This window comes from Tupaia chinensis, unplaced genomic scaffold (genome assembly GCF_000334495.1).
Source record: "Tupaia chinensis unplaced genomic scaffold, TupChi_1.0 Scaffold000468_1, whole genome shotgun sequence".
Classification (NCBI taxonomy): domain Eukaryota; kingdom Metazoa; phylum Chordata; class Mammalia; order Scandentia; family Tupaiidae; genus Tupaia; species Tupaia belangeri.
In genome coordinates, this window is record NW_006159977.1 from 342,564 (window position 1) to 359,539 (window position 16,976).

Genomic DNA, 16,976 nt, shown 5'->3' on the forward strand with positions numbered 1-16,976 from the left:
TTTGACCAGAGCGGGGGAGAGAGAGAGAGAGAGAGAGAGAGAGAGAGCCACTACATCTAGGACTTGAACTGTGGTCAGCCATATGGGAGTGCCCAGCCACCTGCCGGTCCCTGTAACTTGCTTTTTCTTTTTTGCTAGTTTTCTTTTTTTGTTATAGGGTGTATACATCTGCCAGACAGACACAGTATGGTGGTGGGGAGGTGAGAAATCACCCTCCAAGGGGATAGCCATGTCACTGTCCCTTTGCTTCCATTCCCCTTGGAATTTTGAGCATGCACACACATGCATCCAGAGTGATTTTCAAACTGCCAGGTCTAGGATTTGAACTGCATAGTTGGTCATATGAGATCCAGCCACCTTAGCCTTCACGTCACCTGCAGGCCCCACTTGCTTTTTGTCAAACTCAGCACACTGTCTGAAATTCATCCATGCTGCTGTGTGTAGCAATGGCTCCCTCTTTACACTGGACATATTATTGCCCTGTACAATACCACAATTCATTTATCTCCTTGATGTTTGTCATATGTCCTAGTTTCTGCTCCTATAAACAAGTCTGCTGTGACTATTCCACTGTACTCATGGTGTACATGCTCAAGGGTCCCTCTAGGCCTATCACTAGGAATGAGAAGGTATGTGCATTTTCTTTTCTTTTCTTTTTTTTTAAGAGAGGTTTTTGCTATAGGCGCATGCAGTCACCAGAAAGACAGAGAGAGGCAGAGAGACAGAAAGTGAAAAATCACCCCCCAGGGGAGATGGCTATGCCACAATCCCTTCTCCTCCATTCTCCTCTCGAGATCTTGGGCAGACATGGACACACACCCGGCATGAGTTTAAGCCACTGGGTCTGGGACTTGAACCGCATGGGAGTCCAGCGACATAGCCATTACACCAACTGCTGGTCCTGATATGTACATTTTCAACATTACTAGATAATACCAAATTACTAATTCAGTCTCTTTAGCAGATATAAGATTATTCATGATTTTTATTTCATCTCCTGTCAGCTCTGGTAATTTGTGAACTTGTGTTTTTCTTTTTCTTATTGTTTGTTTATTAGTTTAGTTTTGCTGTAGGGTGTGTGTACTCACTGCAGAGAGACAGAAAGAGAGAGAGAAGGAAAGTGAGAAATCACCCCAGGGGAAATGGCCACACCACAACCTCCTCTTTTCTATCTCTTCTCTAGAGATTTTAGGCATGTACACACATATACCTGATTTTTTTTTTTTTTGAGAGATTTTCACTGTAGGGCGCGTGCGCTCGCCAGACAGACAGAGAGAGACATAGAGACAGAAAGCGAGAAGTCACCCCCCAGGGGGGATGGTCACGCCGCAATCCCTTCTCCTCCATTCTCCTCTCGGGATCTTGGGCACGCACGCACACGCGCCCGGCGTGAGTTTTAAGCCACCGGGTCTGGGACACGAACCACGGTCGACTACGTGGGAGTCCAACGACATAGCCATTACGCTAACTGCTGGTTCCCTATACCTGATTTATTTTTCAAGCCTCTGGGTCTAGAACTTGAACCATGCAGCCAGCCATGTGGGATCTAGCAATCTTAACCTCCATGCCACCTACTGGCCCAATTTGTATCTTTTAAGAAATGTATTCACTGGGGTCAGCAGATGGTGTAATGGCTACATCACAAGATTTCCACATAGTAGACCCCGTTCAAGTCTCGGACCCGGCAGCTTAAACTCATGCCAGGTGTGTGTGGGTGCGTGCCCAGAATCCCGAAGGGAGAACAGAGAAGGTATTGCAATGTGGCCCCCCTCCCCCCAGGGGGAAGGATTTCTCGCTTTCTGTCTCTCTGTCTCTCCAGTGAATGCATGCACCTTATGGCAAAAATCTCTCTTAAAAAAAAAGATGGGGGGACCAGCAGTTAGCGTAATGGCTATGTCGCTGGACTTCCACGTAGTCGACCGTGGTTTGCGTCCCGGACCCGGTGGCTTAAAACTCACGCCGGGCGCATGTGCGTGCGTGCCCAAGATCCCGGGAGGAGAATGGAGGAGAAGGGACTGTGGCGTGGCCATTCCCCCTGGGGGGTGATTTCTCGCTTTCTGTCTCTCTGTCTCTCTCTTTAAGTCTTCTCCTTCCCTCACTGAAGAAAATGTCAATCACAATGGCAAAAGGAATGTAGGGACCAGCAGTTGGCATAATGGCTATGTTGCTGGACTCCTATGTAATCGACTGTGGTTCAAGTCCCGGACCCGGTGGCTTAAACTCAACTAAATTGTTAAATTTAATGGCATAAGTTTCATGTAATATCCCCTATTATTTTTTTAATATCTGTAAGTTCTGTCATAACATCATTCTTAAATTCTTTTATTCCTGATATGTGTTTTTGTGTATTCTCTCTTTTATATTTTGATAAATATAGCTAGGGGGTTATAAAGTTTGCTAATCTCATCAAAGAACCACCATTTGGGCTTACTGGTTTTCTTCTATTATTTCACTGATTTCTGTTCTTATCTTTACTATTTCCATCCTTAATTTAGAACCAATTTGTTGTCCTTTTACTAGCATTTTATGGTAGAGACTTAAATAATTCTTTTTTTTTTTTTTTGAGAGGTTTTCGCTATAGAGCGCGTGTGCTCGCCAGACAGACAGAGAGAGACAGAGAGACAGAAAGCGAGAAATCACCCCCCAGGGGGGATGGTCACGCCGCAATCCCTTCTCCTCCATTCTCCTCTCGGGATCTTGGGCACACACACACGCGCGCCCGGCGTGAGTTTTAAGCCGCTAGGTCCAGGACACGAACCGCGGTTGACTACGTGGGAGTCCAGCGACATAGCCATTACACTAACTGCTGGTTCCCTAAATAATTAATTTTTAACCCTTCTTTTTAAATATAAATTCTACTTTAATAGTATCCCTCTAATTTTGAAATGTAAAAATCTGAGGATATTTTTGGAACAGACATTATTCCAATTTCCCAGGGGCATACGGCATAGGTAGAGGAACAATAGTAGTTAAAAGTAGAAAAACAAGAGGGACTCCATTATGGAGAACCATACGTGTTACAGAGATTTCTACTTTATTTGTCTGACACTGAGGAGCTGATGAAGGCTTCAAAACAGAGGAGCGTTTGATTAGAGATCAGTAATACACTTCCTTTCTCAGCATCTTTAATTCCCTAGCTAGCAGTTCAAACACTGTGCTAGAAGGTTTTTTCTTTTTTCATAAAAAAGAAAAAAGAAAGGCAAAATGAGAACCCTGCCTCAAACTATATACAAAAAAAAAAAAAAAAAAATCAACCCAGCACTAATTTAAGTATGAAGGAAATTCTATCAGGAAAAAATAGAAAAGAATGTATGTACAACCTTCAAGTGGCATAGGGATTCTCCTACAGACATGGAAAGCAGAGATTTTTTTAAATGAAAAGACTGATAAGTTTATTGTCATCAAATTGTCTACAAAAGTTACTATAAACAAGTTAGAAAACAAGTGACAGCTGGGGAAGGTGTGTACAATACACATAACTGATGAAAATTAAAAACTTACTCAGGATAGGTTTAAAGAGACCCCGGGCATAAATAAGAAAATGACAACACAACAGAAAAATGGGCAAAAGATATGAACAGGAAGTCCATAGGCAGGAAAGCCTGAGAGGCAAGTGTATACGAATGAATTAATGAAATTTTAAGAAGTGATGTTTTAGAGAAGCAAATGTATATATAAAAAGTTACTTATCTTCATTAGTAATTAGGGATATAACATTCCAATAATGACAATATGTCATTCCCTAGCAACTGAAAAAAATTTAATCTGTTTATTTAATAAAAGATTTCATTTTGTTTTCCTTGTATAGAAAGTCAAATTTGTCAGCACCATTTACTAAATTCCACCTTTCCCTCCATTGACTTGCAATAGCCCTTTATTGTTTATTTTGGAGGAATGAATATTTACCTCCCCTCAAAATTCATCTTGAAATGTAATCCCTAATGTGACAGTGTTGGGGGTTCGACCTCTGGGGGCTGACTAGGTATGAGGGTGGCGCTCACGTGAACGGGGTCAGTGCCCTTGAAAAGGAAGTTCCAGACAGCTGCCTTGGCCCCTCACCATGTGAGGGTACAAGAGAGCCATCCATGGACCAGAAAGCGAGCCCTTACCGGATACTACACCTGCTGGCACTACCGTCTTGGACTTGCCAGACTCCAACACTGTGAGAGACCAAGCTCTGTCGTGTCTAGGCCACCAGCCCATACCGTCCTGCTTTACAGCATGCGTACCGACTCGCTCCTTGACGGGGCAGGCCCCCACACGCGCCAAGGCCTGGGTCTGACCCGATTCTGCTCTCACCTTCTGTCTGTCCTCGCCGCAACATCACATCTGTGAGGCACTATAGCTTTCCAGTCGTTCTCAAAGTCAGCCATTTCACTTTTGTTCTTGGATGTCCCTGGACTGTTGCCTCTTCATAGAAATGTTAGAATCAATACGTCTAACATCTTATGTCAAACTTTTAAGAAAAAGAACTTACGGATTGCATTTTTTCTTCCTTTCCTCTCCATAGGCGAGATTCTTACAGGCCTTGATGCATATTTCTAAAGAATGGGTTTTGAAGCAGTAACGAATGGCAAATTCTATTTCTCCACTGACGTTAGCATTCTCGAAGTTACCCATCTCTGTACAAGTGCTGTTAATGCTAATTAAACTTCCCTAAAAATCAAGAATGAGAGATGAAATTAATTACACCACAGTTCATCAACTTCTTTGTAGTTCCAACACATCAGATCAGGATTCACACAGAACATGCTCCTGACTCACATGGAGCTCCTAACACATCAGCCTGAACCTCGCCAAAGTAAGGTGCTGTGTGTTCTTCCCAAGGAGGAGAATCTAGAAGGCCCTGCCGGCCCAGATAGAAACTTTGCCTAGCAATAGAGGTTACACAATCGCATTCTTTTTTTTTTTTTTTTTTTTTTTTTTTTTTTTTTTTTTTTGGGGGGGTTTCTTTTTTCTTTTTTTGGAGAGGTTTTTGCTATAGGGCACGTGTGCTCGCCAGAGAGACAGAGAGGCAGAGAGAGAGAGACAGAAAGCAAGAAATCACCCCCCCAGGGGGGATGACCACACGCCAATCCCTTTTCCTCTTGGCATCTTGGGCATGCATGCACATGTGCCCAGTGTGAGTTTAAGCCAGTGGGTCCGGGACTTGAACTGTGGTCGACTACATGGGAGTTAAGCGACATAGACATTACACTAACTGCTGGTCCCAGTCACATTCTTTAACACAAAACACTTGGGATGGAGTAGACTAGCTCTGCAATTGTGTGAAGAGAACTCTGAGGAGGCCAACGTGGCAGGACAGCCGTGTGGGGCTAAGAGGCTATGGCCAGGAATCAGACCTGGATTCAAAGCCTGGTTCTGCTACTCATTTGGTGAGTCCCACACTGAAAATACTGGTCCCCCAGGGCTGTGATTATGGGGAGGAGTAAATGAAATAAGGCGTGTAAAGTGTGCAAAGGTAATAATACGTTCTATTACAATGAAAACAAAGCCGCCGTCTGGTGAGGGTGCTCGAAGCTCGCATGGTCTGGGTGAGTGGCATGGCCTGCACCTTCTCAAAGGTCCCCGTCTCTGTACAAGTGCTGTTAACGCTAACTAAACTTCCCTGAAACCAAGAATGACAGATAAGGTAAATAAGACAGCAGGTTTAACCAGAACACGTCACCAAGTATAATAAAATAGAACAGTACGTGCTTTTTTTTAAAGGCAAAGATTGTCCTACTGGATTTTGAAATATCTGACTGGATGTTCTTTAGATGAGACAAAGTTTAAATACAAATAATTAAAAAGGGAGAAGATAGAGGAACAGCAACAACAACTAAAACTGATAATACCATCAAACACTACTCAAGGGACCAGCAGGTGGCATGGTGGTTAAGGTGCTGGACATTCCCACGTGGCCGACCATGGTTTGAGTCCCAGACCCGGTGACTGGCTTTCTCACTTTCCCTCTCTCTCTCTGTGTCTCTTTCTGGTCAAATTAAAATAAATGAATCAATAAATAAAATTAAATAATTCTTTAAAAAAAAACTACTCAAAGGAAAACAGTATCACTATAATAATACTGAGCAAAGTGTATTTGGAGTCTAGGAACATTACTGACAGACAAAGAGAAATGTTTTGTAACGAAAAGGGCCAGCCCGCCTGAACGTGTTTAACAACTCTAAATGAGTAGCACTGACTCAGCGTAAGAAAAGGAAAAACTGGGACCAGCAGATGTAGCGGCTACATCAATGGACTCCCACGTAGTTGACTATGGTTCAAGTCTCAGACCCAGCAACTTGAAACTCCCACCAGGTGCATGTGCGTGCGTGCCCAAGATCCCGAGAGGAGAATGGAGGAGAAAGGATTGTGGCATGGCCAGCCCCCCTGGGGGGGATTTCTCGGTCTCTGTCTGTCTCTCTCTGTCTGTCTGGTGAGTGCGCATGCCCTGTAGCAAAAATCTCTCTCTCTCAAAAAGGAAATCTGACAAAACTAAAAAGAGAAACAGCTAAATCCACAGGTATCTTTTTTTTTTTTTAAAGAATTAGGTATCTTTTTAAAAAGAATTATCTATTTTATTTGTTGTTATTATTATTATTATTTTAATTTGACCAGAGAGACACACATACATACAGAGAAAGAGAAAGTAAGAAAGCAAGAGGATGGAGGAGAGACTTGGAAGGTTGACCAACTTTCCCGTTGATTGTTTATTTACACTTGGGCAATACATGGAGTTTGATAAGCCTTTCCTAGCCCCATCGCCTCCTTTCTCAGCCAATGTACATGTCTCTCAGAACGGCAGGCACTTCTCGGCCGAGCAGCAATGACCAGTGATGTGCTTTGCGGGAGTTCAGTTTCCTCAAACACACACTGCCTGAAGAGACTACAATGGAACACATCATAATCCCTTTCACAACTACGATTTCTTTGAGACAGGGGCCTCCTCTGAGGTGGTCCTCCCGGCCCAGCGCCCCTCCTGAGTCACAGCGATGACAGGCATAGGCCAGCACACCCGGCCTTCCTGGCGGTTCGGGAATCAGCCCAGGCCTCTCCGCAGTCCCAGCCCTGGAGCACACACCTTCGAAGCATGGTGAGGTTTTCCCAGCTCCCAATCCAGTCAGATCTTACTTCCAAGCTCTACTGTCGCTGTCCAGTTCATTTCACAAGGCGACAGCTCATTCCCAACAATGTCGTTATAACCGCACGCCTTGTGTCACGTGCCAGCTCGCAGGAAGCACTAACGCACCACTCAAGCAATGCTGGATCCATACTGGAGCCTGGGTTTGGTTCCCCAGCAACCCGCACATGCCAGGAGCACATGCGCCCATCAGCACGGCCCCCTGGGCAGGAAGGCGGGGGAGTGGTCCCGCCTGAGGCTTTATAAAGGGTGCTCATCTTCCTCTCTCATAAAATAACTTTAAAAAATAAATACTAAGACAAGACTCACGCGTCTCAAGCCTTCAGAGAATGAAGTGCTGGGTGCAGGGCTGGATGTGAGATTATCTTGCTTTAAAACAGGGCTAGGAGAGCACTTGGGAACCTCCTGATTGAAAGACTTCAGAATATCCGGTGTGCTGGCCTTCTGGGGAAGGAGAAGCAGAACTAATATTAGAGGCCACGTCTCGGTTAGATTTTGTTCAAATGTGACGATGTCAGGAAGCACAGCCTACATCCGTTGGCCGATGTTACTAACGTGCTAACTTCTGGTTGCAAAGCAGAAAGACACAGTTGTGTTAGGTACGTGCTCGAGCACACGTGTACACACACACACACACACAGGGCCCTGCAGCCAATGCCCTCCAGCTTTGGGGTGTTCATGAATGGTGAGGGGTGGGTTATTTGTGGATTAGCAAAAGCCACCGAGAACTCAAGATTCGGGCCTTCACAACGATCCTGGCATTTAATCCCATGAAATACAATATTCGACCTGATAGGCAGAGTTTTAAGTCTAACATATTTATGAAAAGGGAACGGGGGACCAGCAGTTAGCGTAATGGCTATGTCACTGGACTCCCACGTAGTTGACCGTGGTTTGTGTCCCAGACTCAGTGGCCTAAAACTCACGCCGGGCGCGTGTACGTGCGTGCCCAAGATCCCGAGAGGAGAATGAAGGAGAAGGGATTGCGGCGTGGCCATCACCCCTGAGGCGTGATTTCTCGCTTTTTGTCTCTCTGTCTCTCTGTCTGTCTGGCGAGTGCACGTGCCCTATAGCAAAAACCTCTTCAAAAAAAAAAAAAAGATTAAAAAAAAAAAAAAAGGGAATGGTTATGTTGCTGGGCTCCTGCATAGTCAGCAGTTTGAGTCCACTCAAACTCAATTTTCCTGGACCCCCTGGCTTAGAACTCACACTGAGCGCATGTGTGTGCCTGCCTAAAATCCTGAGAGGAGGATGGAGGAGAAGGGATTGCAGTGTGGTCATCCCCCTGAGGGTTGATTTCTCACTTTCTGTCTCTCTGTGTCCCTGTGTCTCTCTGGCGAGTGCACATGCCTAAAAGCAAAAATCTCTCAGAAAAACACATCAACTTTGGGTCGCAGACTGGCCTAAGACGCGCAGGTGCCCTCTGTGCCCCTCCAGCAGTTCCCTGCTGAAGACTGGAGCGCTCAGCCTGCCAGGCCACTCAATGGGTGGGAACAGCCACGGAGTGGTCATAAGCTGCTCTTCTACAAAGTGGAAATAAGGTTGGTAAAGAAAATAAACAGTTTCTAAAAAAAAAAAAAAAGAATACTTTGATCAACGTTGATACTTGAATAATGTATACAGATGTCCTTCCTGTCCAATCTGGCAGCCAGTAGCCACATGTGGTTTTTTAAATTTAATTCAACTTCATTGAAATCAAGTAAAACTAATAAACTCAGCTCCTCAGTCACACTGAGCCATTTTGAGCTCAGTAGCCATTGGGAGTGCTCACCAGCAGGGCAGGACGTTGCACAGGGCAGGCCAGCAGAGGGCAGTAAACATGAAGGGCAGGCTGGGAAAGCCCCTTCCTGGCAAAAAATGCAATTTCTGAACCTAGACTTCAGGTTCGCTTGGACTAGGACTTGGAAATGCAACAGTTGCACCATAGCTATAATTTTCATAAACAAAATACTGAGAATATTAGAGAACACATGAAAAGAAAAGATGGTTTCCCATTGTAATTCATGTCCTCAATCTCCAGCATGTTAGCCCAACTCCAATGGGCAACTGTGAAGTGTCCTATCTGCAACCCACCACTCTAGGTTCTAGGGCTTGGAAAAGGAGAAGGGAGAGGACGACAGGAGAAAGAAGGAAGGGAAGACATACAGCCTGTCCTTCAAGCGCTCATCAGCTGGTAGGAAGGTAGAGACACCATTACAATGGGGGTACCAGTCCCGTCAATGACAAAGAGGTGAGGAAGGGTCATCCAGAATGGGGGAAGCTGGGATGATCTCCAGTGGGGGTAGGACCTGAGTGGGGTGCTGAAGCGTGTCTGGGGAACGACAGCGGTGAGGTGTGCCCAAGATCCCGAGAGGAGAACGGAGGAGAAGGGATTGTGGCGTGGCCATTCCCCCTGGGGGGTGATTTCTCACTTTCTGTCTCTCTGTCTCTCTCTGTCTGTCTGGCGAGCGCACGTGCCCTATAGCAAAAACAAACAAACAAACAAACAAAAAAAACTCTCAAAAAAAAACCCAAGAATGATGATAGAACATTCCAAAGAAGAACAGAAAGAATGATCTTTATGATAGACATTGCATAGCACGTCAAATTCATAGCCAGGAAGGGGCGTGGTGGTGCCCGCCCTATGGCAAATTCATAGCCAGGAAGAATTATGCTTCTAAACTGTCCAAACTTGGGAAAATCTTTTTTTAAAAAAATTATTTCCCTTACTTTTATTGATCACTATTGTTATTTTTAATTTGACCATAGCAAGACACAGAGAGAATGAGGAAGAGGGAGAGAGAGAAAAAGTAAGAAAGCAAGCCGCCAGGTCCAGGACTTGAACCATGGTCAGCCATGTGGGAGTCCAGAGCCTTTAACCACCATGCCACCTGCTGGCCCCAGGAAAACCTTTAATGAAGCTTACTTGCAAATGTAAATATCCTGAAATTACTAGAAAAGTCAATACTAGTCTGAGAGACAAGCCTATTTTGGTTGACTAAGGAACCCAACTTCAAATTCTGTGTTCGACTCCTCCACAGGAAATTCTGAGAGACTTGGAGGACGCCACCAATTCAGGGGTCTATGAAAAGCCATTGAGATCTAGGTGGGTGATTATCAAGGTCATTACGACAGATGTTTTCTTCTCTGTGATTTTTTTTAAAAGAATTATTTTATTTATTATTATTTTCACAAGAGATTACCAGAGAGAGACAGAGAGAGAGAAAGTAAGAAAGCAAGCCACTAGGTCTGGGACTTGAACCGTGGTTGGCCATGTCCAGAGCCTTAATCACCAGGCCACCTGCTGGCTCCTCTCCTGTGGTTTTTAATGTATTTCATTATCTATCTAGTTTGGGCCATATTAAAGAAAAAAACGCTTGCCCTGAGTGAGCTCAACTCTGCAAGGAGTCTCACATTACATGAGAAAGATGAACATATGTTAGGTTTCACTTCAACACGGTACGGACTCTCTGGAACCGAGCAGTATGTGCATTTGGGAGCTTTGCTGACTTGAGATGAGAACAGAGTGAAAAGAGGAAGAAGAGCAACCATTGCCACCTCTGCGACTCCGACTTGGGGCCGCCTGTAACAGAGACAGTTGTGGGGAGTGCTCAGCCTTGGCCTGGGCCAGTCTGTGCCCTGTGAGTGGGAATCCCAGCTGAGGAGCTCGCCAGCTCTCCCGGGCCCTGGGAAGGACCTGTTGCCCCTAACCCTGAGGTGACACGTCCGCGCAGTGGAATAAACAATGCGGCAGTGATCCAGCCCCGCACAACTCCTGCCTGGTGCAGCCTCTGCTCTGTGGCCAGCAGCAGGGAGAGGAGGTGCAGGGAGCCCACGTGCTGTATAGGGGGCCGTGTCTCTAGACTTCAGGTGTCCATGGGAAATGCTAGCAGAAGAGAAAGGATAGGATGGAGAAGCTCCCCCCGCCAGAGCCCCTTCTAGTTTTTTACACGTTCATTCCGTTTAATAGTCGCATGCGTTTAGGGCCACACATTCATAAGATACCTCATAAAATCCGCGGGACCGCACACGTGATTAAAGGCCAGCGCTCATCCCTTGGGGACTCCTGGCCCAGAGGTACGTGTGAGGGTCCTGGCCAGGGCCTTTTCAGGGCATGTCCTGGACCTGGCAGCTCAAAAGACACGCTGGACATGTGTATGTGCCTGATATCCCTAAAGGAGAGAGAAGGGATGCAGCATGGGCTCCCCGGGGATACTTTCTTACTCTTTCTCTCTCTCTCTCCAGCAGGCACAAGCACCCTCAGTCAAGAAAACAAAAAGAAAACTATCCACTGCTTCTGTGCAAGGTGAGCACCAGCTCCCAGACTTCTAAGAGAAACTGTCCTAAGATTCAGTTGTAGGGCCAGCAGGTGGTGTGGTGGTTGGGAGCGATGAACTCTCACATGGCCAACCATGGTTTGGGTCCCAGACCTGGCAGCTGGCTTTCTCACTTTCTCTCTCTCTCTCTCTGCACCTCTCTGGTCAAATTAAAAATAAATAAACAGAGACAAATAAAGTTAAATGAAATGAAATAATTCTTTAAAAAAATAGTAAAGATTCAGTTGCGAGACTCTGAAAGGCGTTCTGAGGAGGAGTGCAGCTTCTGCGAGCTCACCGGCTTGGGCACATGTAATTACAGTGTGCGAGTGTCCTATTTAAAGATGCACTCCTTATATTCCAACCCTGTAATTACTTAGCATTTATAGACCAAGCCACGATCGCCAAGGACTTTATAAACATTTGGCTACAGCACTCCTTGAAACAGCCGTATCCTCGGTACGGAGGGGACAGAGGCGGCCTGCAGACGCTGTAAGATCTCCTGTGGAGCATGTGGCAGCAAGGACACGTGTCCACATGGTCAGGAGCTCGCTCCCCATGGCCTCCCCTGCCCTGTCTCGCTCCCACTCCTAAACTCCCCTAGCCTCTCAGATGGCCCGAGGCTGCCTGGCAGACTCCCTCCTGTGTGCACACACTGCAGTGGCACTGCAGCCTGAGGTCCCTTGGCCGTCTCTTTGCTCCTGTACCCTCTTCTCTAGTGGGGACAGCAACAGCACAAACTGCAGAGGGTTGTTGTAAAGATTTTTAAAAGTTAGATACCTATAGGGTATTAACCAAGCATGGCGCCCGGAATGCTGGTCAGCTCTGAGTCAACCTTAGCTTAAGTATGACTTGGTCTCTCTCTCTCTTTTATTAGAGGGAGATTTTTGCTATAGGGTACATGTGCTCACCAGAGAGACAGAGACAGAAAACAAGAAATCACCCCCCCAAGAGGATGACCAGGCCGCAATCACTCCTCCTCCATTCTCCTCCCAGATCTTGAGCATGCCCACATGCCCAGTGTGAGTTTTAAACCACTGGGTCAGGAACTCGAACTGAAATCCACTATGTGGGAGTCCAGCAATTTAACCGTTGTGTCATTTGCTGGTCCCAAGACTTAGTCTCTCTGAGCTCAAGACAGAGAGACTAAGTCTCTCTTAGTCCTACCCGTCAAATGGGGCTACGTGTCATACCTACCTCTTCGGGTGGCTGTGAGGATAGAATGAGGAGGCCAGGGAAAGCTTCTGGGCCAGAGTCTGGCACAGAGCGAACACCGGCCATTCAGTGATCTAGCGTCTCACTGGGCACGTGCAGGAGCCAGCGCAGCGGCGAGGACAGGCTTTAACTATCCCAATCTGCACTTCACGAGGGACAGGTGGCCTCAGGTGGAGGCAGGATCTGAACCTGGAGAGTGTGTGGGGAGCTCCAGCGGGAGTCTGGAGCTAGCCTCTCACTCTCACCAGGACAATTTGGGCACATTGTGAATGGAACCCGCAGGCAAGGGGCCCCTGCCTGCAGCCGACCACAGCCGTCAGATCAGCCCTGCAACAGGTGCTGGCACTTCCAGCTGGGTCAGGTGGGCCGGACTCCAGATGTTCTGATCCAAAGCGGGCTTTCCCCAAGCCCCGCACTCAGACCGCTGTAGGTGCGGTCCATCTGGTGGGAAGCCGGACCACCATTCCCTTGTAAGCCTCGTCAGCCGAGGTCTCGCGAGGTCTAGCTCCCTGGGGAGCGTCACCTCCCGCCTGTGCCCCATTACATAGCATTTATGTTCTTGGTGGGTTCCATCTGAGAGCAGGACAGATTTTAGCCAATGGCCGCCAGTCTTGAATGGCTAGAGGAAGGCCTCATGGTCCTCAGTGAGGGGACTCGCAGGCCCCAGGGGTAACATGGTAAGTGTCAGCCCTGGAGGAAAGCCCTGTGACTTTGGTGTGGCCTGCTGTGGGGAGCCCCTGTGCACGCAGAGAGCCTTGGGCAGCCCCAGATTGGGTGCAGCCTTCCCTGTTCTAAGCAATCTTCAATCAACCTTGACTTCTGCCCCTCCTTAGGCCAGGCCTGCACAAAGACAGGAGGTCCTAACTCAGTTTTTCTCACTGCTTAATTTTGTGCTACAAGAGGAAGAACAAATCTATGCAGAAAATGGGCTGCAAAGCTCTGAAAAGGCAGCGTAAGGCAGGGCCAGGCATGGCAGCTGGGCAGTCCTGGGTACCCTGGTGGTGACGTTGACGGCGGTGTCAGACTGGCTCCGTCTCTCCGTTCGGTTTGCGCACTGCCAGGAACCTGTGGCTAGAAGGTGCTTCTCAGAAGTCACGTCGCTCTGGGACTTGGAGAGCTCTAGAAAACAAATACGATGGGTGACAGGTGGGACAACACGGCTCTACCCAGACTTTGCGATCCCCAGAAACCCACAGGCCCAAGGTCCCGGGAGACCAAAGTCTATGGAAGGGGAAAGGGTCACATGTCTGGTGCTGAGTGCCAAGACACCAGGAAGGTGACCAGACATAGCAGTGGACACACAGCAGGAGGGCCCCTGTCAGGGTGGGAGTTAGAGGAAACCCTCTAGAATTATTTCTCTGCGGCCCAGGTGACTTGCCTGAGCCTTCACGGGCCCAAACACAAAGCCGGCACTGGTCAAACAAGCCAACACGGGGGGTTCCTTACACCAAGTTTACAACCAAATTCTGTTTCCTCTGACTCTTCAAAACAAGTGAAAATAAGAGTTGAGGTATCCTTACAATTATTTCAGTAAGCAAACCTTGAAAAGACTTGAAGATTTATTCATGGGACTCGCAGATGGAGTAATGGTTACATTGCTGGACTCCCACACAGTCGACTGCAGTTTGAGTCCCAGACCCCGTGACTTAAAACTCACACCAGGTGTGTGTGCACGCATGCCCCAAACCCCAGAAGGAGGTTGGAGGATTGTGGCATGGCCATCCCCAATGGGGGTGATTTCTCGCTTTCTGTCTCTTTGTCTCTCTGTCTCTCTGGTAAGTGCACATGCCATATAGCAAAAATCTCTAAAAAAAATTTGTTTATTGGAGCCAGCCGGTGGTGATTAAGGTGCTGGACTCCCACATGGCCAATCAGGGTTTGCGTGCTAGACCAGGCGACTGGTCATGCCAGGTGTGTGTGCATGCCCAAAATTCTGAGAAGAGAATGTAAGAGAAGGGATTGCAGAGTGGCCATCCCCCCAGTGGGTGATTTCTCACCTCCCCTCTCTGTCTCTTTCTGTCTCTCTCCCACAAGTGTGTGCAGGCTGTGGCAAAAACTTAAAAAAAAAAAAGTTTGTTTTGCAGTGTAATGGCAGTCTGAAATAAAGATAAATAAAATAGGAAACAAAGCGTCCTGACCCAGAAGGAGAGCACCAGCTGAAAGGTGACTCCTTCCTCCAAAGATGGCTTCCTTCCCCAAGCACCTTCCTCTCAAGTGTGGACTTCAAGGCTGTGTTTCAGCAGCCCTGCTTAGCGTAGGCATAAGGTGAATTACGGAGGTATTTAAAGCTTTTTAATGGCCACATTTTAAAAAGTCAAAGAAGGCCCATCCACAGTGGGAGGGTGCTGCTGCCCAATGGCTCAGGCCAGGTGGGAGGCCTGGGGTGGTTCCTGACCTCACCTGGGCGGCTGGGTGCAGCAACCCAGGCCCGCAGTCCTCCTTGCGCACTGGGAGGCTGGGGTGGGAGAACTGCGCCAGGCGAGACCCTGTCCAAAGTGTTTCTTTCTCCCTCCCACGTGTGCAGAGTCCACAGCCCTGGGAGGAGGAAAGGCCTTCCTCAGCAGTGGGCACTCCAACGAGTGGGCTTACACTGGTGGTGTTGGGGCGTGGGGACGGAAAAAAACATGGCTGCTCCTGAGCAAGACCTGGTCTTTCTCCTCTTCCTCCTAAAAGGGGATTACAATCCTGAAATCTAGACATTAACTGATGATTAAAAAATGGCCAGAGTAGAACCAGCAAATGGCATAATGGTTATATAGCTGGACTCCCATGTAGTTGACTGCAGTTCAAGTCCTGGACCCGACAACTTGAAACTCACGCTGGGTGCGTGTGCATGCATGTCCAAGATCTTGAGAAGAATGAAGGAGAAGGGACTGCAGCATAGCCATCCCCCTGGGGGATGAGTTCTCATTTTTTGTCTGTCTCGATCTCTCCAGCGAGTACATGTACCCTAAAGCAAAATATCTCTCTTCAAAAAAAAAAAGGCTGGAGTAACTCATTTCTCCCAGCTGGGCTTTGTTAACTCATTTTTAATTTACTATAGGGTGTGTGCACTCATCAGAGAGAGGACGGGAGGGAAAACGAGGAGGTACCTCCCAGGGGGATGGCCATGCCGTGATCCCCTCTCCTCTGTTCTCCTCTTAGCATCTGGGCTTGCACACACACAGGCTCTTCTCTAGGACTTGCATTTTGAGAGACACGAGAAATCCCACCTGGGCAGAAAGCTCACGGAAAGAGATGATTCCAGACAGTGGTCCTGGGTTACTTGTGTCTGCAAATGGTAGGCTTATGACTAACTGAAGAAAATTACCAAGGAGAAAAAGAGGGGACAAATACTTCCATGTGAACAATAGATATCAGGTCCAGCCTAGCTAATAAGGTTTTATAGTCACTGGAATCGTCTCTTCATGTTTCCTTGGATGGTTGTCAGGAGAGTCTGAAACCTACCAAGCACCCTTGCCCATGGCACTGACCAGGCAGGTTTGGGCAGGAGTGGGAGCATGAGCCTGTGCCTCCTCTTTCCACAAGGAACCAGAGGCCTACTGTGTGCCTGAAGAGCACAGGGGCAGGTGCTGTGGTATCCTGCTGGGTCCAGACACAAAGTGAGTGACCCTGTCACAGTCAAGGTCACCAGCTAGGCCTTGGCCAGTGGGCACGACTGGCCAGGATGGTGGTGGGAAGAACACGTCAAGGAGTATCCACTTACTTTTCATGTGCGTGGTAACAGACAGAAACAAATTTTCCATAGACTTATTAAATCCTTTAAACTGACCAAGTTCCTGTAACTGAAACAGAGACAGAAGAAAGAAAATAAGTTATGTTTCATGACCTGTGTCTGCCCCAGCAGTCTCCTGGCTGCCAGCCCCAAGTGATATCAGGTGTGCATAGGCATGGGTGTGTGTAGGCATGGGTGTATGCATGCACCTCTAGAGGTAAGAGCACACAGCCCTCCCAAGATGTCCTCTGGACTCAGGTTTTCGTCTGTATCTTGACATCTGCATTAAGGGAAGGGGCATTATCAATGGGCTGTCGATAAGATAACTACTACCTCATAGAAACGATGACTGACATGTCATTGGCTCAGAGACTGTACCCAAGTAAATTACTGCTTATTTAACCTCCTTTCTCCTATAGCCCCACCCCAACTCTGTGCAGAAAGGATGCCAGCATGGGCAGAGTGCATGCGATATAGGGCCAAGAGCTGTCTAAGGCACAAGTGACCAGCCTGGAGCCAAGGAACTCTTCCTCCCAAAGCAGAAGAGAGAAGAAAGTGGAGTGAAAACAACAGAAAGGAGGTTGCTTCTATCAATCAATCTGTCTGTCCACCTATCTACCAACTATTC

The 16,976-nt window shown here is 47.4% G+C and overlaps 1 protein-coding gene across 4 annotated transcripts in view; it reads right to left on the minus strand.

The window, feature by feature from the left end:
* Nucleotides 1-16,976, minus strand: part of SYTL3 (synaptotagmin like 3) — an 87,632-nt gene that overhangs the window by 15,097 nt on the left and 55,559 nt on the right. For all 4 annotated transcript variants that reach the window (XM_027774686.1, XM_006155778.2, XM_027774685.1 and 1 more), the window contains 4 exons: nt 16,340-16,418; nt 13,628-13,752; nt 7,433-7,567; nt 4,478-4,656 (listed from right to left, as the gene is read on the minus strand). In XM_027774686.1, coding sequence (XP_027630487.1) covers nt 4,478-4,656; nt 7,433-7,567; nt 13,628-13,752; nt 16,340-16,418 — 518 coding nt within the window. The remainder of the gene's footprint in view (nt 1-4,477; nt 4,657-7,432; nt 7,568-13,627; nt 13,753-16,339; nt 16,419-16,976) is intronic.